The 24929-nt window shown below is 35.3% G+C and overlaps 1 protein-coding gene across 3 annotated transcripts; it reads left to right on the forward strand.

The window, feature by feature from the left end:
- Positions 1-16832: 16832 nt before the first annotated feature.
- On the forward strand, positions 16833-18708 carry LOC111902278 (transcription factor TCP5). 3 transcript variants are annotated; one of them, XM_023898131.3, is made up of 2 exons: positions 16833-17053; positions 17484-18708. In XM_023898131.3, the coding sequence occupies exon 2, from the start codon at positions 17505-17507 to the stop codon at positions 18528-18530; it is 1026 nt and encodes a 341-aa protein (XP_023753899.1). In that variant the 5' UTR covers positions 16833-17053; positions 17484-17504; the 3' UTR covers positions 18531-18708. The 3 variants fall into 3 exon arrangements, with proteins under 3 accessions (XP_023753899.1, XP_023753897.1, XP_023753898.1); XM_023898129.3 differs by having other exon boundaries at positions 16834-17053; positions 17458-18708; XM_023898130.3 differs by having other exon boundaries at positions 16834-17053; positions 17470-18708.
- Positions 18709-24929: the final 6221 nt, after the last annotated feature.

A 24929-nucleotide genomic window follows, 5' to 3' on the forward strand; every position in this document is an offset into this window, starting at 1 on the left:
TCACACTGAACAATAGTACAAATAACCCTAAATTAGGATCATAACTCAACATAGTCAAAGAGTCCAAAACCTAAACCTAAGTCCTTACATGGTGGCCCAAAAGTCCTTCCATAACTAATGGGCCTAAGATCCAAGATAAAAGCTATCAATAGGACACCTGGCCCAATAAGGCCAAACCAAAACAGCCCCCTAAAACAGAATAATCAGACAACTAAATCAAAATGAACTAGGCCCAAAACTGAATAAGGCCCAAAGATCTTACAAGCCCACACAAAGGCCTCTGGGGTGCGTATGCCCAGCGTACCACTCCAGTAGGCTTAGCGTACTAAGCCCCTTGGGTGTACGCGCAACGTAAACAATATTATGCCCAACATACAAGCAGAATATGCACCAAGACCATTAAGTGCTTAATACTTGGGATTTCAATGTTAAACTTCATATCTGAGTCCATTAAGATGTCCTAGGGCATGAAGTTGGCAACTTTATGCCCTTGCATGCCATAAGGGTCCCCATTACTTCATTCTTCCCATTAAGACCTCATTTAAGACCTCAAACTCATGCATGGCATCAAAACAACCTTCAAGATGGAACCTTTATGCATCAAGCATGTTCAAAGAGCATAGATTTAACTATCCTAATCTCTGGAGTTGCTCCACTCACAAGAAACGGTCCAAGAACTAAAAAGGGACTTCATAACAAAACCCTAGCTCAAACTAACAAAAGTGATGAAAAGGTTATGACTTTATACCTCCTGGAGTTCCTCAAGATGAACTAGATGCAAGATCTAGAAGCTTAATGACACTCAAGACTTGATCACTACCTTCTCATTCTTGAATGCTCTCTAAAATGGCCACCAAATCAATCTTTAAGCTCAAGAATCACACTCACAAGAAAATCTGGGGTCAATGGACGAAATGAGGCTATGGAGGCTGATTAGGGTTTGGTCCAAATGATATAAGGTTGCTTAAATAGGGTGCAAGGCAAAGATTTAGGGTTGTAGACATCCGCCACGTATGCCCCACATATGATCCCCAGCCACCCGATTCCCTTACACACATACGTTAAGCATACACGGATGTACACCCAACATAAGGAGAGGACCATTTCTGAAAAAATTGAAATACTTGAGGGGGAATAAAGGAAAACCTGTATTGTAGTGTTAAAACTCTCCCCCACTTGAACTAGACTTCGTCCTCGGTCCGCAGTCATAAATCGACCCGGGTAATGCTCTCGCATCTCTCCCTCCAGCTTCCAAGTCCATTCGGATCCCTTCCGGTGCTGCCATTGCACCATAACTACCTTCACCACCTTGTTACGAAGAACATTAGTTTTTCTATCGAAGACTGCGATGGGATTCTCTAAATAATTCAGCCTCCTATCCGCGTGAATATCGTCCAAGGAAATAATTGCGGCCTCGTCCGGAACACACTTCCGAAGCTGAGACACATGAAAGGTGTTGTTGTTGGGTCAAAAATATGGTTTATACTTTTCTTTTCTAGGAAAATATATTTTTATGTAATATTGTATGTGTGTGCGGCTGTACACATGTGTATGGCTAGAGGTCCATATAAATAGAGGAGTGCATGTGGGAGTGTATGGTTAAGAAAGAGGCTAGGAGAAAAAGAAGAGAAAAGGCTAGAGAAGAGAGAGAAAGTTAGAGAAAAGAAGTGTGTGTGTGAATCTATTGTAAGGAGCATCACTCATTCATATTGAATACATCATATATTCATATAATTCTTCTTCTCATTCTCTTCTATTTGATCTGACATCATCCAACTGATTGGGATTCCGCACCATTAATTGGATCTGATTGATACTCAAGCAATTTAGGGACTTATAATTGGTACACAACATATGCAACCTTCTACTTCTCAACCCCTCTAAAGTAATAAGTAATAAGTAATAGAATTCTGAATGTATCTTCTCTCTGAATGGTTGTCTGCTCACACGGTGTAAGGAGTGCTCTGGAAGTTCTTGATGGCTAGGGCATATCAGGAAGCGGGAAACACGTTCTAGTACACTTAAAATTGAACACATACAGATTGTCTATAGATCTCGCTGCTCAATTTAGGTGGACAACAATATCCCTGGTCGTCGTCAGCTGAATGGTCCTTAAGATATAGTATCTAGAAACTTAGGTTTAAATATAATATCTAGGAATTTAGTATCACATTTTCTTGTCACTTATAGTATGTCCCAATTTTGTCACAATTTTTCGTGTTTAAGTGGACAACAATACCGGCGATCGACCAGACAAAGACGTGAAGATGGAAGGTACCAACAAGCGGATAAAGGCTGTCTAAAAACTTTGATCCCAAATCATTCTTAAAGTTAGATATCATTTTATTTTTGTTAAATTTGTTCATAGTTTTCCTCTATGCACAAATTTTAGGAGGAGAATTAAAAATAATTCAAAAATCAAACAAAAATCAGAAAATTAAAAATCCAAAAATAGTGTTATTTCTTGTTCAGAAAATCCAAAAATATATTTTTTTCTGTTTTTATTTTTCCAGAAAATATCAAAAATCCAAAAATATTTTTTTGTGTGCTAATTTTTCTTTTAGTTTTGTTTTGTCTTGAAAAGTGATTTCAGGTGTAGATGAGACTCGTGGAGACTGTATTGAAGATCTTCTGAGCCAAGGCTTCATCCGTGAGCATTGAAGAATTCTCATTCGAAGGAGCAAGAAATGAAGATTATTCTTTCGACATTCAATCTGTCAACCCCAGAAGCATGGTGAAGCTGTACTTGAAGATTATGTGACAGATTGCATTGAAGCCTCCTCAATCAAGTTGCTGCTAGCTATGAACCTGCTGAAGTGATCCAGAAGATTATTTCTCTCCGTTGTTCTCTCTGAAGATTCTCAAGCTGAAAGCGCTATCTTTTAAGAATCAATACATCAAGCCTCGTCACCCAACGTGCGTTCAAAGTCAAATCTTGAAGAAAAGCCCAACCGCTCGAGATGAAATCATTCATGAAGATTCATCAAGTTCATCTTGAAGCTATGAAGAAATCAAAGATTAATGCTGACGCCAAGCTCCCAATGAAGATTAACAAGAAAAAGCCAGCTACTTTTTAGGGGGAGTTTGTTGGGCCATTTAGAAAAGAAAGCTATAAACCAAGGGGGAGATTGTTGGGTTAAAAATATGGTTTATACTTTGTTTTTCTAGGAAAATATATTTTTATGTAATATTGTATGTGTGTGCGGCTGTACACATGTGTATGGCTGGAGGTCCATATAAATAGAGGAGTGCATGTGGGAGTGTACGGTTAAGAAAGTGGCTAAGAGAAAAAGAAGAGAAAAGGCTAGAGAAGAGAGAGAAAGTTAGAGAAAAGAAGTGTGTGTGTGTGAATCTATTGTAAGGAGCATCAGTCATTCATATTGAATACATCATAGATTCATATAATTCTTCTTCTCCTTCTCTTCTATTTGATCTGACATCATCCAATTGATTGGGATTCCGCACCATCAATTGGATCTGATTGATACTCAAGCAATTTGGGGACTTACAGTTGTGTATCTGAGTAAGCTCATCCAGAAGATCCAACCAATAAGCAACCCTGCCAAGTCGGAAAAAAAAATCCTGAAGGGACCAATGAATCGAGGCCCTAACGTGCATCTCTTCCAAAACTGAATGACACCATTCCATGGTGACACATTAAGCAACACAAAATCTCCCACCTAAAACTTGATATCTGATTGGTGCCGGTCAACATAGCTCTTCTGACGGATCTGGTTGGTATAGACCTGTGAGGTTTAGCTGATTCAGAGATATCAGAGACCTTTCTCAAAGTAGTCCCAGTCTGAGTCACGTGACTCAAGGAGGAAGCTGCTGTGATGATCAGCTCGAGGATTGCAGCCTGAGGCTGAGTGGTCAGCTGATGAAAAGGGATGTTGATTTCTCCAACGGGGTTGTGTTTCCCTGCCTCTTGTGCTCGAGGGAAGAGAGAGTGGATGTAGGTTCGTCGATGGTTAAGATATGATATGGTGATTTCCTCATCTGTTCTATTGTAAGAAGGTGAAGTTTGGTTTGTAGTAAACTGTCTCTTTGTCACAAGAGAATGGATGGTTAAGACTAAATGGTTCTTGTGGTTTGATGACCAAGTTGAAGGCAATGTGTAACATCCCCCCTCTGGCACGTATCACAATATTGTCCGCTTTGGGCCACTCGGCACGAGGACTTCCCAGGGGGTCACCCATCCTGGTACTACTCCCGCCCGAGCACGCTTAACTGTAGAGTTCTTATGGGATCTGCTGCCCTCACGGCTTTAAAACGCGTTGTGTTAGGGAAGGTATCCACACCCTTTATAAGGAATGCTTAGTTCTCCTTCCCAGCCGATGTGGGATCAGATCTAACCCACTTTCACACCCCATTATAGGGTTTGACGTCCCGTCGAACACATCGACCCGTGCCCTGGCTCTGATACCATTTGTAACATCCCTCTCTGGCACGTATCACAATATTGTCCGCTTTAGGCCACTCGGCACGAGGACTTCCCAGGGGGTCACCCATCCAGGTACTACTCCCGCCCGAGCACGCTTAACTGCAGAGTTCTTATGGGATCTGCCGCCCTCACGGCTTTAAAACGCGTTGTGTTAGGGAAGGTATCCACACCCTTTATAAGGAATGCTTAGTTCTCCTTCCCAGCCGATGTGGGATCAGATCTAACCCACTTTCACCCCCCATTATAGGGTTCGACGTCCCGTCGAACACATCGACCCGTGCCCTGGATCTGATACCATTTGTAACATCCCCCCTCTGGCACGTATCACAATATTGTCCGCTTTGGGCCACTCGGCACGAGGACTTCCCAGGGGTCACCCATCCTGGTACTACTCCCGCCCGAGCACGCTTAACTGCAGAGTTCTTATGGGATCTGCTGCCCTCACGGCGTTAAAACGCGTTGTGTTAGGGAAGGTATCCACACCCTTCGGTTGTTCCCACTTTATTACAACTTCAATCTTCGTTGGATCAACCATTATCCCTTCTTGGTTGACCACGTGACCCAAGAATTGGACTTCACGAATCCAAAAATCACATTTGGAGAACTTTGCATACAGCTTCTCCTTCTTCAAGACTTCTAACACTTCTCGCAAGTGTCTGCCATGCTCCTCTTGGCCTTTCGAATAAATCAGAATGTCATCTATGAACACTATCACAGATTTATCAAGGAACGGATTACAAACCCTATTCATTAAATCCATGAATGCTGCTGGAGCATTGGTTAGTCCAAACGACATAACCAAGAACTCGTAGTGTCCATATCGCGTTCTGAATGCAGTCTTCTCTATATCCTGCTTTCTTACTTTCAGCTGATGATATCCTGACCTTAGATCGATCTTCAAGAAATAGCTCGAACCTTGCAATTGATCAAACAGGTCATCAATCCTTGGCAACGGATATCTATTCTTTATTGTTGCCTTGTTCAGCTCTCTGTAATCAATGCACATTCTCATACTTCCATCTTTCTTCTTTACAAATAACACCGGAGCTCCCCAGGGTGACGAACTAGGTCTAATGAAACCTTTGTCCAATAACTCCTGAAGTTGCATCATTAGCTCCTTCATCTCCGTCGGTGCTAATCGATAAGGTGCTTTTGCAATTGGCGTTGTTCCTGGTAACAAGTCGATTCTGAACTCCACTTGTCGATCAGGCGGTAATCCAGGAAGATCTTCGGGAAATACTTCCGGATAATCACACACAACTGGAATATTCTGCATCACCTTCTTTTCCTTCTTAGCATCAATCACGAATGCTAGATATGATGTACACCCCTTGGTCAAACATTTTCTGGCTTTCATCAATGAAATGATTCCAGAATTAACTCTGTGTTTGTCCCCATACACCATAAATGAATCTTTCCTAGGCGGGTTTACTTTGACTATTTTCTTCTTGCATAAAATTTCGGCGTCGTTGGCGCTAAGCCAATCCATTCCAAGCACGATGTCGAAACCATTAAGTTCTATAGACAATAATTCCTCGTGGAACTTATTCCCATTCAGATCAATTAAGATGTTTCTCATACGATGGCTAACAGGTACAAACTTGCCACTAGCAACTTCGACTAATAAGGCATCATCTAGTCTAACAACAGGCAAAGCTAGCTTTCTACCAAATTCATGCGATATAAAGGAGTAGTTGGCTCCAGAATCAAATAAAATTTGGGCAGGCAATTCGTTAACGAGAAAGGTACCTGAAGCGACATCAGCTTCATCTTTAGCAGCTTCCAGTGTCATCTGGAATGCTCTCGCCTTTGGCTTTGGTGGAATGTTGGGTCTAGCTGCCTCCTTCTTCTTCGGGCAGTCCCTTGACATGTGTCCCTCCTCACCACAACCATAGCAAACTTTCTTAGTGAGGGTACATTCATTGGCATAGTGCCCTGGCTTTCCACACTTGTAGCATATGGCCACTACCTCACATTTTCCATGATGCTTCTTCTTACATTTGTCGCACCATTTCGCTTCGCCTCCACTTCCCCTCGAACCAGACTTCGAGAACTTGTTTTTCTTGTTGGACCCTGAAGTTCCATCGAACTTCCTCTTTTCTCCAACATCTATCCTTTCCAAACCCTTTTCCTTCTACTGGGCCTCCACATTCTTAGCTGTGAAAGTGGGTTAGATCTGATCCCACATCGGCTGGGAAGGAGAACTAAGCATTCCTTATAAAGGGTGTGGATACCTTCCCTAACACAACGCGTTTTAAAGCCGTGAGGGCAGCAGATCCCATAAGAACTCTGCAGTTAAGCGTGCTCGGGCGGGAGTAGTACCAGGATGGGTGACCCCCTGGGAAGTCCTCGTGCCGAGTGGCCCAAAGCGGACAATATTGTGATACGTGCCAGAGGGGGGATGTTACAAATGGTATCAGAGCCAGGGCACGGGTCGATGTGTTCGACGGAGATGTCGAACCCTATAATGGGGTGTGAAAGTGGGTTAGATCTGATCCCACATCGACTGGGAAGGAGAACTAAGCATTCTTTATAAGGGGTGTGGATACCTTCCCTATCACAACGCGTTTTAAAGCCGTGAGGGCAGCAGATCCCATAAGAACTCTGCAGTTAAGCGTGCTCGGGAGGGAGTAGTACCAGGATGGGTGACCCCCTGGGAAGTCCTCGTGCCGAGTGGCCCAAAGCGGACAATATTGTGATACGTGCCAGAGAGGGATGTTACACAATGTTACAGGTGTAAGATATATTATAGATCGTTGAAGTTCATTTGTATCCTAGAGCAAGGCGGGAATTCTTGATGTTTCAAGAGGAGGATGTGGTTGTGGATCAACTCTCCAAGTGTAATATTTTCTATTTATAAGTCAGTTCGGAAGGTGCTTTGTTTATCCAATGGTGTTCTAATCGTTTTCACCAAGTTTAGTTGGCGATGCTGGCGGAATGGTCTTTGAAGTCTCCATCTGATATTCGAAGTGTTCTTGCTCAAAGGATCATCTTGTCTTGTTTCATTCATTATAAAAGTTAAGTTGAGTGTGTTCAAGGTTAATTCGGTCAGAGGCTTTGGTGTTGCAAACGTTAGTCGATGATGGTTCAAACCATAAGTGGGAGAGAACTGGTTATTCTACTTGGAGGATCATCGGTCGGTCCAATTTTTATGGTTTCATCATGATGGGCCAGAGTAACATGCAGTTCAGGAGAGTTAGGTTTTGGTTTAGGGTTTATGGCTGTCTAGGGAAATAGAAAGTGGTTATCATCAAAGTGTTCATAGTTAGGAAATTTCTGGGTGTGTTTTCAAGGATCTATTGGCGTCCTTCACGGTTGCATAGAATTTAAGATATAGTCAGATTATGGGTGTAGAGCAAGGTTCCGTCAGGTGTGTGTGTATGTGTGTTGTCCTCACATCTGGAAGCTAGTGGGTAAGGAATTTGTTGTGGTCAGTAGTTCCTTTATGGTAGCTCTGTGGACCTGGATAGAGGATCTTAAGCCACTCTAATTGTGTACAAAGCATAAGAAGCATGGTTGTCCTACAATATAGGTTTGTTATTTTTAGTTGAGTTGGGAAATGGTTGATTGGTCACAGGGTTCATTCTGGTTATTTTAAGGTTTTAGGTAGTATCTGCTGAGGACGCGTTTGATGCATTAACCCTTAGTCAAATTCAATAAAGTTTGTATCTTCACCTCTGTGCAAGTGTCCTCTCGATTTGTAAGTTATAGAACTATGGTCCCTAGTGGGATTGAGATCGCAACTAGCCTTAGTTATTAGGAGATCAGATATCGGATCAACGTTGTTATCATCGTGGTTACGCAAAGTTCGGTTTTAGCAGTTCGCGTCTGCTGGGTTGGTAACTGGGTTGATTTGACCATGATTTTGGCAGCATTTTTGGATAATTTTGGAGTTGTTCTTCGAGAGTGGTTGTTTTATTGGTATTTTTCCCTTTGATGGGATCTATTCAACTTCTTCAAGGTGTGATATCTTGTTATGCTTATTAGAAGAATAAGTTTAATACCGGTTGAGGTTCTTCGTTTCATTCAATTCACTGGTACGTCTCCTTTTTGGGTAAGGTCACTGCGAAGAAGGAACACAATCGGTTGGGGAGCATTGTGTTTCCTCTTGGAGGGTGTGAATTGTTGTGATTTCATGATGGATCAAAGTTTGATTGTCTAGCTTGTTCTGGTGATGCACGGACATGTTTTGTTTAACGATGTGTCAGTGTGTAACACCTAGTTCCCGGTAATCACCATTTTAGAATTTTATATTTAATTTTAAAGTTTACACCCTACTCACATGAGCCTAGATGGAGGAAATGTGTACTCCCTAGAAACTCATGACGTGAGCCCTTATGGTTCACGTCGTGACACACGACTATGAGAAAAACCCTATTTTTGGGGGATTTGTTCCATATTTAAAGGAAGTGAGGGCTAGGATTAGCCCACCCTCAGCCTCCATCACCTCTTAACACTTCCATTTGAAACTCTAGCACCCCATTGTTGATTTAAGCTCATTTGGGGATGATTTCTAGCAAAGAAGAAGAAGAACAAGAGCATCTATTTCATCATTTCTGCATTCAAGTCTCATCATCATTCATCTTTATACCTTATAGATTCTTATGAGTTTCCAAGTCCAATGCTTTATGAGTCAATAAGCGTAGATCTAGGTTTCTTATGCATTATCTTTCAAAAATAGAATGATATAGTGCTTGGAATCCATAAAGTTTCCAACTTTATGGATCTCCAATGTCCCTTTGGTAATATAAGTGTTGGAACTGAAGTATGGTTGGGTTTTAAGACTCTTGCATATGCTTATAATGCCATTTCTTCCATTCGTGCCCTAGCTTGTTTTTAGGACATGCATGTCCAAAAAACCATGATTCTTATGATATTATGGGGTAGATAAGACTTTCTGGAAGTTTTGGTTGCTTGTCCAAAAGGATTAAGAGCTTACTGCATCAAGTTGTTCAGGACGTTTCTCACGTTGTGAGGGTTTGTGGCTCATGACGTGAGAATGGTATAACTTAGCTATTTTGTTTTACTAGGTAACGACGTGGCCACTTTTTGGTCACACCGTGATGGATGGATGTGTGGCTTTTGAATGTGGTTTTTGACCTTTGACCTTTGACCAAGTTTGATTTTAGGTAAAATAGGGTATCTTGAGTAGTAGATTAAGGTTGTGTCCCTATTTATTGTACATGTGACTAGTAGAGTTAGTATTTGGAGCAGTGATCAATTCATCTATCTTTCATACTATGAGGTAAGTTTTTCCTCATTCTACTCGTAAGTCAGAGGCACCAATGTCGTCCTACTAGGTTATGTATGCTGGTATGTAGGATGATGTATGTTAGTTATATATTAGGCCGGTAGATTTGTAAGATTACATGTACTTGTTGGTTATGTGTTTATGTTTATCTATTGCATATGTCGACATATTGTTGTTGGGTTGAGGCGGTCCTGCTTTTTGCTAAAGGCTAAGACACTTGGGGCGGTACAGATAGGCTGCAGGCCCTACAAGGCAGTCTAGATAGGCTGTAGGCCCTGCGAGGTGGTCTAGTCATGCTGAAGGCTCATGTATGCATGTTGTTATCTATTTAGTAGTGTGGGGTACTTTGGGGGAAACTCACTAAGCTTTGGCATGCAATTTTGTTTTATGATTTCAAGTACTTTAGAGGACAGGGGCAAGGTGAAGGCTTCATCGTGCACATCATCCTTGATTTTTATGTGATTTATGCTTTTGGGATACTCTGATTCATTCTTGTAAATTTTTGAAACTATATTTTGTGAAACTTTTGGATTTTCGAATGTTCTAAAAAATGAAAAATTTTCCCTGATTTTTGGAATGTTACATAGTGCCAAGGAGATTATAGAATGGTGCATGTCTTATTATCATATGGCTCGTGTATTTTGGTAGAATACTGAGTGAAATGTTGACTGTGTTCCTACCAGTCAGTTGAATAAGGGCAATATGCCATGCCCGTAGGATGCGGGTCGGTAGTCTTTATGTTGTGGTTGGGAGATGGTAAGAATGGTGAGGAGACGTTAGCTTCTCATCCCAGTGATTGGATGGTGTCACATCATGATGTGAGCAATCGTCGAGTCTACTTTCATGAATAAGGTCGACAATTGAGTAGTAGATACTTGTCTGTGTGGATTCGTTAATCGTATGGAATTGGTGGTTGTTTGAGCAGTATAGTGTCGCCATTTCTGTCTCGGTGATTGACAGGCTGAGTTCAGGAGTTGCAGAGTGTTGACTTGCTGGGAAAGTCATGGATATATGTTGATAGCTCGTTGATGGAACTCTTCCTAACGAACTCGTGTTTGTTTCATGATGAGGTTTTGTGTGAGCCATATCTCCATAGTTTAAATATGTCATTGACGTACGCATACTAGACTAGCCAAGTCTTTGTAATTGGTGGTTGTTATGAGTACTTCATGAGTTGTTGATAACTCCAGTACTAATGATAGTCCTCAGAAAAATTAATAGTTCTAGGGTTGCTGATAACCAATAGTTGTTTAGATTGACATATGGAAGTGGTATGCTGGTTTGGAATACCACGAGGCGGTGGTGAGGGTAGTTATAAAACCCTTGTGAGTCTTGGCAGATGGTTGTGCACTTGTGATGTTCTAGGAGATTAAGTTTCGTAGGAGTTTTGATATTGACCATAGTTATGATCGTGGGAGTTGTTGATTAGTTGTGACTTGTCAATAAGTCAATTTTGTAGTTAAGGACCCCAATCATGATGTCTAATATTGGGTCGTGATGAGCTGAACCGCTTCTGCTACGTTTAATTATCTCCATGTGTAGTTGTTTTGATTATGATGACATGTACAAAATAAGAAAGATCTAGTGATTCATCGTACCAATCCAGAACACATGGAGTAAATAAATCTTTTTAAGCTCTCATTAGTTGAATTAGAAAGAGTACAAGTGGATTTTCTAGTTTCTCTCTGAAACTAATGCTCTCGAAATGGTTCATTACAATAATTACATAATGGGAGTCACTCACTTCATATTTATAGGAAAGACTTAACCTATTTACACATACAAGAGGGTAAGCACAACACTCCACATCCAAGCGTGACTTTGCACCCTAACACTATGGCTTGATGCAGGGTTCTTGAACCAGAGGGATGTGTGGACTAGATTAGCTCTCGCTTGTTCTTTCTCGCTCTGATGTCAATAAGTGAGGTTGGCAGTTTCTACAGTTAGTATTGGATTCCTATCTACAGTTGTCAGGGGGATGCCGTAAGATTGGGATGGTTTTGGTTGGGTTCAGACCCTTGAGTCTTGGTCAACATGGGGGATGTGTGATGGAGGCCTTGTCTGCCGAGAAGACAAACATGTTCATGGAATTTTAAGTTAAGGGTGAAGGGGCCAACTCTTGTCGAGTTGGTTGTGATGTGTTCATCTTCATTTTATGTCCGGGGGGGGGGGGGGGGGGGGGGTGATCTTGATCTTGGAAAATCTTCACTCTGGTTTGGCGTACACACTTGATTTTGGAAATCTTTAGGTTCTTTGTCGTAGTTTTGGGCATCCGCTGTAGTGATGGCTCAAGGAAGAAGTTGTTGGTCTGGGAAGATCCCTTGTTGTGCTTTCGGAGGGGGAAGTTTTAGGATGATTGGTAAAGGAAGATTTTGAGGACAAAATTAAATTTAAGTGGTGGAGTTGTAACACTCGTTTCCTGGATTTGGTCGGTTTAGGGCATCAAGGAGTCAAAAACTTGGTTTTTGGGTAAAACCGAGTGTCACGACGTGACAAGTGGAGTTAAAGAATTCACATTTGCAGGAGCAGTCACGACGTGACGCATAATTGTTCATGAGTTGACAAAGGTTGCAGCCTGAGCCCATGATTCTTTTTGGGTTTGCTTCGTATTTAAGCACCCTAAGCTCTAATTTAGGGTTCATATCTCAGCCTCCAACTCCCTTAAACGCCAGAAAAACTAACACTAGCTCACTTTGGTGGTTTTAGCCATTTTGAGTGGTTTTGGTTCTCCTTGTTGAAGAAGATGGCCGCTTTGGGGCATTGTTTCAGCAAACAAGCTTCTTCCTCACCACCTTGTATTGTTTTTTGACCTTTGTAAGTCTTAAAGCTCTTGCCTTTATCTCTTAAGCATGCTAGAGCTAAGTTTTATTCATTTTTCTTCATTTTTGGGTTGGGTAGAATGCATGTGATCCATAAAGTTTGCAACTTTATGGATCATTGAGGGCTTTTATTCAGCATATGTCTTAGATCTGAGGATCGGTGGTGGTTTGGACTCCAAGCTTTAGTTTTGATCTCATTTTCCTTTATTTTGACCTAGTAAGTGTTCAATTCATGAATTGGACATGCATGACTATAAAGCTATGATTTTTATGGTCCTTTGGATTGGGAAAAGCTTTCTGGAAGGTTTGAAAGTTTGGCTTGAAGGATTAAGAGGTTAATGCTTTAGGCTGTCCATATCGAGTTTCATGACGTGGCGGGTGATGTGTCACACGATGACGATAGAAGATATCATGACTATTTTGTATGGACTTTGTCACGACATGACCAATGGGTGGTCACGATGTGACAACTAGCTAAGGATGACTTTGACTGTTGACTTTTGACCATGGTTGACTTTTGGTCAAACTTAGGGTTTTGGGGTGTAGACCGAAAGGGTGCTCTTCATTGCCATTAAGTGCCATCTAGAATCATTCTTATTTGGGTGAGAGTTGTGGTGTTTAGCTTCTATTTACGAGGTGTGTCTTCTCACTATATTTGCTTGTGTAGTAATATATGCTTGTTGACCAGCTAGGTCTTATTTTTTTATTGTTGTTATATGTGAACCGAGTTGTTGATAACTTCTAGACTGCTATCAGTCTATGGGACTGCTGATAGTCCCTAAGGTTAGTGATAACTTGTGAGGTGTACTGTTAATCCACATGATGTTCTGTTAGCCTACTAGGACTGTTGATAGTCCCAAGGGTTGCTGATAACCCATAGTTGATTGCTATGCTATGTTGTATGCGATATTTAAGGAACCCACTAAGCTCCGTGCTTACAGTTTTGAATTAAATATTTTGTAGGTAATTATCAAATTGTGAAGTCATGAATGTACACACACATCAAAAGTTTTATGATTCGAGATTTCCGCATTGTTTTAATAATAACTCTGATATTTAAATAACGGTTTATGAAAAATGGTTTATCCTGAATGTAACTTTACTAAAAATGGATTTTATATTATTTTAAAAATAAAAAATTTAGCTTGCATTTTGGGAAGCTGCATTTCCACACCACAATCGTTTTCTTTCCCCATCCTCTATTACTAATTTACGACCTCAATGATCATTATCCTCCTTATAGAAAATTAATGTTCGTGTTTTGCATCAATAATTAATGTTTGTGGTGGTATCGTTGATTTTGATCTTGGAAATTACTAGTAGCCCCCTCTTGTTTGTGTGACGAGTAGTAGATACACTTGGTCTATGGTTGCAATGCGATAGCCTAGAATAGACGAAAGGTTGTGTTTTTCGTTTGCGATAGCCTAGAATACTGGAACTCTATGTTGCAATTTGATTAGAGTTTAACTTTGTGCGATCGTTATGTTTGGGCTATCGACGTACAAACACTTTAATCCGTCTTTGCTTCAGATTCTGATAAAGATCTTGTAGGTTCCTGTGAAACAACCTATTGAATTGAATAATCTGGAAAACGAGTCGTTGAAGATGAAATCCTTATAGATGTATCTCTTAGACAACAACTAACAGGAAGGAACTTTGGGAGTGTAAACTTGTAGGGTCCGCCAGAGTTGGATGCGTCGTCACGGAAGCAAGCTCCACCGAGAATAGTGTACCGTCAAAGAAGATGGTAGCTCCAGTGAAGGCTTAAGGCTATGTTGAGGTCAAATAGGAATAGAAGTTACTTTGACTAACATTGACTTTTATTTTAAGTAGAAATCCGACCTGACAATAGGGTTAACCGAATTACCCCCTTCATAAGAAATAATCCGAAGGAAAACTAAATCCATAGCTAATGCACAGGTGAAAAGGAAGAAAAAACATTTTTTTAATATTTCATCATAAATCCATCGGTAATTGCAACGGAGTACGGATAAAAAAAAAAAAGGAAGAAGTAATAAATTGCATTTTTTTTTTCTTTTTTAAATTTGTGTTGTTCAATATCAAACTAGTGAAGATACACCCAAATAATTTATTTCCTTCGAAAGGAAGGAAGTCGGGGGAGGGGGGATTAGGAATCATTTCAGACAAGAGCAAAGGAGGCAGACACACACAGGAAATAGCTGAAGTCATGGGGTTATTTGCGAAAGCTTTTAGCAGCGACGTTGGGTATTAGCGGTGACACGCCTGGAGGGAAAAATCATCGCCTTTTTTACTCATTTCCAACCGTCAGATTAAATGCATATCGAACACACAGTGTTCATTTGATGCGGATCAACATTGTCGTGGTATTAGCGGCGACAACCCACATTAGCGATGGCATGTAACGCATCAATTACATGTCGCCGCTAACGTGGACTGTCGCTGCTATTATCCATCTTTCTTGACTCTTGTAGTGATCGGTAAATTGGGGTTTCGTTTTTTGCTGCCATTATATGTCATTAAATGCAATTTTTCGGTGGCTAAAATCAATAGGAAAAACGGCCCCTTTTTATTAGTGTAACTTGGTACAATTCTTTATGGTGATCTACTTAGGTGAACAGATAAAAAAGTGAAGTACTTGTGATCTTAACCCTTACTACTTAATTAAGTGAAGCTTTTAGGGTTTGATCAATTCTAGATCTCTTTAATGATAGGGTTTCATGGTTAATCAAATATTTATTAATCCTAGGGTTTCATGTTTAATTAATGATTTACGTTAGAAGAAAGGACACCAAAAAAGAGTGTAGCGATGAGCAGTAAAAGCTTCAGTTGCAGCTGCAACCATAAAAGTCTTGCAGCAGCCATTATTATGCTTCATGCATCCATATATCTATTTTTCATAAAGTTTCTGCACATACAAATTTTCTTTTCTTAGCTAAGTACTTATGTAGATGTTTATGAAACGTGATCTCATCCCCAAGCATTACTCGCTCCCCAATTCCACAATTTAGACCAATCCGTCAAGCACAAAAGTAGTTAATTAGCTCTCATGCTTATCTCCCGCAAAGAGAAAGACAGTCTTGTGTGTAACCGAAGTCTCCCACCTTTAATCGAAATATAAACAAATCCTGAACTCTACCACTCATTTTACCGATTGACTTCCAAAACTTGGAAACAAAATATATCCTTCAGTATCGAATTTTATCTTTGGTCTACAATATGTGGTCAAACAAGCCGACTACATATTATCTCTGGTACTTGTTAATCAGATAATAATACATTTAGTTTGTATTAGAACTTATGTAAATTAAAGTATAATTATTCATTTCCATATCTTACAATCTTACAATATAATATATGGTTATAATCTCAGGTGGTCCCTAGAGCAATAAGCAATATAACAGTGGGATATCTTTTAAAACCCTTATTCTTTTGGTCCCTCCTCTACACATATACTGTAGCTGGCTTTATCTAAGCAGTAATCCTTCTGTGGTTCACACAACAGCTTTCTCAAAGTTGCATTTGGGAGTTTTAGTCAATTGATTAATTTTTTTTAATATAATTTGCTTGTACATACTGTTTGATCAAATATTCTCCTTTCTTCAATAATATTATACACACATATCACTAAACATATCTTTGGCACTTTTTATGTTTCTTCGATAAATTCTGGATTTGGTTCAGCCATTACTTATGAAATGTTCCCTATGATTATTTCTAAGAATCAGAAAAATAAGAAAGAAAACAAATAGAACAAACATGACATAAATAAGAAATTAAAGTAATTATTAAAAGTAGTACTATGCAAACACCTTTTCTTTTTCTCCAGCCCATATATGCATGTAGTTTTTGAGTTTGGGTAATTAAGCATGAATATATATACCTTATAAATGACTGTAAAAGCCAGCTATATGTACAATAAAGCATTTATCCACTTTTTCTACCTAGGATATATAGAATGGTCCAACATATAGTTGAAGTTTTTATTTTTTGCACTGACGACTACCTTGATTGGTTTAATCATACACAAGTATATATCATTGATATATAACTACATGATTACTAAAGGTGTGACTAGTACAACTCCCTTCACTAACTAAAATGTTCAGTGTGTGGTATGCATTTAACTAACTTGCGTGTCGGCTGACAAAGACAGCACGTGTTCGTAAATTCGCCATTCCTTTTACTTTTCTTTCGCGTGCAACATGGTAAGATTCTTAGAAATATCATCTTCACATAAAGAATTAAAATATATATGAATTGTAGTGTATTTAAATTTAAAGAATAATATATATATTGATAAGTGATAGAGACATATATTGCTTTTTTTGTTGCACATAATTAGAAATCAGGTTTATATACAGCTTCCCAAAGAACTTGCACACGGATTCATCAACAATTCTATTCAGAGACTGGAGTTTCTCATCTTTCTTTACAGGAAACTTTACACTGCCAGATCTGCAGTACTACCAAAGGCACATGATAGTTTTAATCGATTTGAGTTCATTTTTGTGATCTATACCTTTCGAATCGAAGTACTATAACAGATTGAATTTGCAGGTATTAATTAGCCTTCACTTGTAATGATCTCAAACCATACATGCTTGTTCTTGTTCATCTTCTCAACTTTCATTATTTTCTTCTTTTAATCATAAAATATAGCATATTAATTTAGATCTTGACTACAAAACCCTAGTTTTCTATTCTTATCTTCAAGAATTAATCATCAATCATCTACTTGTAATCTTCCTAATTCATAATGGATGCTGGAATAACTACTCGTTGTTAATGTTTGTTATAGTATATACAGTATAAGTGAAGACATTTCTTGATATTGAACTTCGAGTGTTTGATTAACTTAGAGTAATTGGTATAACCTAAACGTTCCAAATTAATTCCACATAATCAATTATCAAAGAAATCAAGTACATATATATACATGAAGATAAGTAACGGTTGAACAGTTGTGTATTTAGCTGCTTTTTTGCAGCCAGATGGTGCAAGAAGTAAGATGTTCAACAATACTTCAGAAGGAAAAGACGTTCGAGCAAAGCAAGAAGGCAGCAGCAATGAGCATATATTTCCGAAGCATACATCAACTTCAAGACAATGGGCAGGTTTTAAGAACCCACGAATCGTAAGAGTGTCTAAGGATTTTGGAGGGAAAGATAGGCATAGCAAGGTATGCACTGTAAAAGGATTAAGGGACCGAAGAATTAGACTTTCTGTTCCTACAGCTATTCAATTGTATGATCTTCAAGATAGGTTAGGGTTAAACCAACCTAGCAAGGTTATAGATTGGTTGCTAGATTCAACTAAAGATGATATTGATAAGCTTCCACCACTCCAAATGATACCTGGAGATCTCAATCAATTCCATCAAGCACCGACGACCTTTATTCCTCAAGATTTGAATTCACCTCAAATTTCTTTCTCTCACTTCCTAACTAATCCAAATGCAACCTTTGTTAAAGATGTTGGAAACCGAACCTTACTGTATACCAAACAAGGAATGAAGCTTGACAACGATCATGGCATCAATGGAGACAATCAGAGAATGAAAGGGAAGGAAGCAGTAGTTGAAAACAAGTGGAACGAGCAAGAAAATGGAGATGGAAATGGAGGTTTGAACTTTTTTCCCATACCTCAATACTCTTACCCTGGATTGTTTCCATACAACCCTTCATATAATTGGGAACCGAATTCAAATGTAGCAATATCTCAGTTTGGGAACCAAGGGCTAATTTCTTCTCATACTGATCCTTCAATGGCTCTTCCATCTGCATCTCAGTTTCTCTTCTGTCCTCCTTCAGCCATCACACCCCCAGCTTTCTCTCCCTATCTGATGCCCACTTTAGGAGAGAATTATGATCTTGCTAGACAAAATAATAACTTCCATTTGGTTAGCTCAAGTTCCCCAAATGTACAACCAAATTTTCTTTTGCCACTACTTAACGCCAATGATTCTCAAGAGAGAGTACCCTTCAGCTTGGATGCACATCCGAATGTACGTTCACAGAAGAATGTTGATAGCTGATAGAGTGATAACCCATAATCATTCACATGCTTCCTAGCTTTCCTTACACAATACATATATATATGATTTCTTGTAAGTAGATTTGAACGGTGTGTAATATAAATATGGAGACTATATTTAGCAGTTACATGATGTTTGCTTTATTTATTTTGAAATTAGACGAATATGGCGTTGTTTAGACTATTATAATATAATTAATATATGTTATTAAAAATAGTTATATTGGTATCATTTTGAAATAATATTTTTTTACATTGTAAGTACTTTAAATATAGAATAAAATAGATATATATATATATTCAAACTAACTCATCTCAAGAGTATTTATTTTTAAATAGTTTAAAATTTCATTTACTTTTGATTTTTTATATTATTTACTATTATGCTCATTAATCAATTTGTATAGTTATCTTTTAGAATTGTATTAGCTTAATTAATGATATATATATATCCAAACATGCGTTTGTTCTCTAACAATAGTAATTAGATCTATTATTTTTCCTCATAAAATACATCAATAACTATTTTTTTCCATTCACCTACACAAATAAAAATTTGCAATCTATATATAATATCAGTGAAAAAAATACTTAATTACAAGTTTACATAGTGACGAATGTAAGTAATGAAGTCATTTTACCTAGAGAATATCATAACACCGAATATACTTCATGACTGCATGATCGTCAAGCATATAAGTCAGATTTCAAGTTATCGGTTTGATGTTTGTCACTTAAACGAATTGTATTACTTTTGTTAATTAGTTTTTTGGTTATTTGGGTCCATTGTAAACAAATTCGGTTTTTTACTTGAATAACACACTAAATCCAAATTGTTGCATTCGTCTTCTCTTACTCACATAATCTCATCAACTTGTTTAATATCATCTTGGTTATTATATTTTGGCAGCCATTCACTTGGTTAAGCTTTGCACTTGCGTACATTGAGTCATGTGAATATATCATATATCATACATTAATATAGAGATATACAATATAGAGTGAAACATATGTAAATACTTATTTGAGTAAAAATATTGAATCATTCAAGTCATGTTTTTAATGAATTAATTAAACATAATATTTTAACTTTTTCAAATTAAAAGTATTTATATAACTAATCATCACATTTTAAACCTATAACGTATTTATTCAGCTAAAAAAATTAAGCAAACAGGCTTAATAAAAAATGCTCTAAGAATGAGCAATCCTGTCATTCTACTCAATTGGAAGAATTAATAATTAGAATCCTAGTTAAAATTTGAAAGTAAAATATAAAAAAATAATTAAAAAAAAATCTTCTAGGTAGATGAATATATGGTTGAAATGTATTATCACTCTAGGTTTTGGTTTTATTTGAGATGTGAGAACCAACCTATGAAACAAACAAATAGAATACAAAAACTTCATCAAAATTTAAAAAAAACATTAATAATAAGAATAAAAACCCTATAAGTATTAAACCAATAACAAACCTTGTAACAAACGAGTCCAAATTTTTTTGTAATAATACATCTATTAGTATTCTCTGTATGGAAACGAAATTATATATACACATAGGTAAAGATATTATGATGAATCCTTTAGAATACAATGGTCATGAAATATATATATATATATATATATATATATATATATATATATATATATATATATATATATATATATAAAAGTTAAAAAGTGAACATGATTTAATCAATTTGTTTCATAAAATACCATTAAGTATATATATAAGTTATAAAACTTTTGAATGATTCTCATCATGTGGAAAATGAAAATTTTCAGAGGTGACATTATAATGGAAAAGAAAATGTCTTCTTTATAAATATACTACACAATATTTCGCGTATTATGCAGTTATAATTAAAATATTGATAAATATATGTTATTCAAATAAATATATACTTTTTAGTAAGTTTAAATTAATAATTCTTAAACTAATTTAGTATAAAATATTTTAAGTATTTTAAATAAATGATAAGAATTATCAAAAATGAATGTATGAAGTTACTTTTTGTAATGGATTTATGAATATCAAATAACAGACCTCATATTATTATATTTAAAATTGCATCATCTAAATATTCCCTACTTATGAAAATCAAAATAAACTCAATTTAAATAGACATATTTTATTTTTAATGATTTTTAAAACTATCTTTTGATACATGCTTTATATTTAATATTTTATTAAAACTTTTAGTATTTTAATTTACTTTAGACTGTCTGTTTTATGGAAAATATTACTATTATAAAATGTAATTTTTAACTAATTTTTTTTTGTTAATTTGACATTTTAATTTAGATCATCCATTTAAACATTTTAACTATTAAAAAAAAGAGGTTTTTAGTATATTATAAAAAATATATTTTGAATTTTACATCATATTTAGTTAACAAACTGAGTATATTATATTGAAATTAAATAATTAATATTGAAATTACAATAATATTTGATTCAATGTATTAATTTAAAAAAAGTTGAAAATTTGAGCGTTCTAAATTAATATGGTTGACAAAATATGATATATATATATATATATATATATATATATATATATATATATATATATATATATATATATATATATATATATATATATATATATATATATATATATATATATACACCGAGTGTCATATATGGATCATAATATTTGGATTTTAATTAGCGAAGAAATGAAGATTAAGGCTTTAATTCCATCATCTACTAGAAGTTTGTATTTAATTTCTGCTACCTTTGTAAGATAAGCATTGTTATTACATTGAATCAATTAAATTCACAAAGTGAACAATTATATATAGGGTTAGTCTAAGTAAACTAAGAATGATAAATAAGGTATTGTTGAATAAAAAAACTAATAATTACAACAAAAAAAAGGTAAAAGAAGAAAAAGGTGTGTGGGTATATATATATATATATATATATATATATATATATATATATATATATATATATATATATATATATATATATATATATATATATATATATATATATATATATATATATATATGTTATCTGCAAAAGCATATACATGATTATAAGAAAAATGTAACATTAATCAAGAGGCATCTTAAGATATGCACATGTCCTTAAATAACATTAGGCCTAACCTTAATATATACTAAAACATTGTTTTGTTTTTAATTTAAGGTTTTATTTTTATTAAAAATACGAATATATCATTATTCATGATTTTTATGTTCTACCAATAGACATTTGTATATGTGTATATTATATTAAACTATTTTTCTTTGTTTATTAACTATGAAAGAACCCGGTTTTGTGGGGTTGTGTGTTTCTTAAATCAATAGAATGATGCATTTTGAATCTTTATCACATATAAGAGGTTCTATTGGTATTTGTGGATGTTGACCCAGTTGATATAGGAAAAAGAAACCTACAAACCACAAGAAATGAATTGATTTTTAGTTGGATGGAATGAAATTTGTTATATTTAGATAGTCATCTTTCATTCTTTCCTAAATCCTCCATGTCATATTAAAAAATATATTAAGTTCTTTCCTAAATCCTCCATGTCATATTAAAAAATATATTAAGTTATTATAAAAAAAAATTAAACAAAAGCCAATCTAAAACTTGGCTGCCTATGTTTTTCTGCATGTAAATATGAGTTGAGAACATTCAACAAAGTTACCAAACAATTTTCAATACTTAATGCTACAAATGCCCAAACTAAAAGAGTTTATTTTATTACAATTTCAGTTCAAAATACCCTTGTACATTTTAAACTATAAATGTTCAAAAAAAAATTGTAATAGAATATTAGAATATTGTAACAAATCTAACAATTCAAGTAGAATATTAAAGTATTTTAACATATCTACCAATTTTGGCAGAATATTCTAACATTCTAAAAATTCGATTTGATTCTTTACAATTTAATATTCTATTAGAATATTTCACTTATATTTCGAGAATACGGTAACTTATTTTGTTTTATTTAATTATTTTGATAAATTAAATAACGAAAATAATATTTAAAAAAATAATTTTCAGAATTTTGAATTTTTTTTTGCAATTTATATACCACTATTATAAATCGCCATATCATCTGTCTCTTTTAAAAAATTCAATTAACATATTTCAAAAAGGTTATGCAATTTGTTTTTAAGTCCCAAATAACCTACTCAAATGGCTTATTAAGATATTGTGCGATCACTTTTGTATTTCAAACACTATCCCACATCACCTCAGCATAAATGAAAACGAAGGAAATGAATCTATAAAGCAAAATAATTAACAGATTATTGCTATGTTTGTATCAATTCCAACATCCGTTGTGTGACCATATAAATAGGTGGGAACTTGACATAAGTTATGATATGCCAAAGTATATAATTTTTAAGATTTTTTTGGTATTTGGCTTAATTAGTTTCAAAGTTTTTAGTAAGTGGTTACCCGGAACCGGTTCCGGTCCTAGCGGTTCTGGGAGCGGTTCCAAAGTTTTAGGAACTGATGTAATCGGTTTCGACATCCTAGGAACCACCGGTTTCGGTTCCAATTCCGTTTCCAGTAAATTTGGCTAGGTACCCACCTTTGCTCACCCCTACTTAATCTAGACTGACATGACTCTTGTTATGTTAAAATTGGTGAAATATATATTTTGGAATGTAAGAGTAAAATGGTCATTTAATCTCTCATTCAAACGCTTCAAAAAAAGAAACAGATTTTGTGTACACAAGTAACAAAACTTCTTATTCTTCTTACATAATGCATATTATATAATATTATTATAAATGAAACAATGATCTAAAGACGGGCTATCTAGAAACAAGCAACATACTTGGAACAATTTAAAAATAGTTTTAGGAAGGAAATGCTAAAATGTAATCTCGAACATTTTTAGATTTAAAAGAATCTTTTTCTTTTTCAGGGTCATTTGTGCAATAGATATTACTAAGCATTAATATAAATAATTAAAAAGGATATGTGGATCTCCTACTATCGGTTAAACACAACATACCTCTCTAGTGGTATCGATTTCTATGTGAAATTGAAGTAGTTATTGTATGTATACCTTGTTTTCTAATTAGATAAACAAATATGACTAGCCAAACATAAAAATGTTATCTTTATGTAGGAAAAATAATTTAGTTAACTAACAAATTAAATAATATAAGTTTAAGAATTAGGATTTTCAAAACATTAATATTTTTATTAATCAATCAATTAAGTAATACATATTGAAATTTTTACAATTATTATTAAAAAGTATTTGAAATATTAGATTTTAAATGAATTTTGGTTGAACTATTTTGATATATATATATATATATATATATATATATATATATATATATATATATATATATATATATATATATAGAGAGAGAGAGAGAGAGAGAGAGACCAAAAGTATAACATATGTATGAGTTTTAATTAATTATCTTTTTGAAACAGTACAATTATAAAACAAAAAAAAAAACATATTTAAAATATTTAATTAAATATTTTCGACATCACCCTATAAAACATATGATCAATATATTAATGATTAAACCGCAATATACAATGACTTTATTACAATAATCCAAAAACGAAGAAAATATAAAAACGAATTAGTATAACAAACTTACAAATTAAAAGCTTTAATATAATAACATATTTTCAAAAATGGTCATAAGACCTCAACCCAACACAAAAACCTCTAAGTTTGTTTTCTTTCTGAAATTTGTATATGATTTGTATGTATGTCTTCCCAAAAGACTGGCCTTTATATAGTAATATTTTCACTAAGTGCTAATTAAACATAATATAAGTTATAAAACTTTTGAGTGTTAAATCATAATTAAGAAAACTTTTGAGTTGCATTAGTTAAAAAAGGGGGTTTCAAATGCATGAGATTCAAGAAAAAATGCTAGCTTTATAAAGTACGTATTATGATTACTTTGTCATTCTGTATCCAACCACTTTACTGATACAGATACAAGACGTAGAGTAGAGGTTGTTCCTTTTTTAACCTCATCAGGTCCTGTATAGATATAGATGAAGCAAAGCAGGTGAATCCTAATGGAAGACCGGTATCTAAAATGAAAAAGATTAATAAAAAAGTTATTTTATGAAAAATTATAAAAAAAAAAGTTTCTTGAATTGGAGAATGTGATCACTTACAGAAACAACAACACCATGTAAGAGTATGATTAAATCTGATTTATCTCTGGTTCTTTAGATACATATAATGAGCATTTAGGATTAGCCAAAAGTGCCTACAAAAATAACAAAATTATAAAGTTGAACATTTGAAATTGCTAAAAATTTGGTAATGAGTAGAAAATATTATCAATATAGGCAATTCCTATAACAAGAGGTAAAGATATATGGAGTAACAAAGTGAATTATTTTAAATTTGAGTTTTGTTTACAAACCTTTGTA

The sequence above is a fragment of the Lactuca sativa genome, chromosome 4, assembly GCF_002870075.4.
Source record: "Lactuca sativa cultivar Salinas chromosome 4, Lsat_Salinas_v11, whole genome shotgun sequence".
Taxonomy (NCBI): Eukaryota; Viridiplantae; Streptophyta; class Magnoliopsida; order Asterales; family Asteraceae; genus Lactuca; species Lactuca sativa.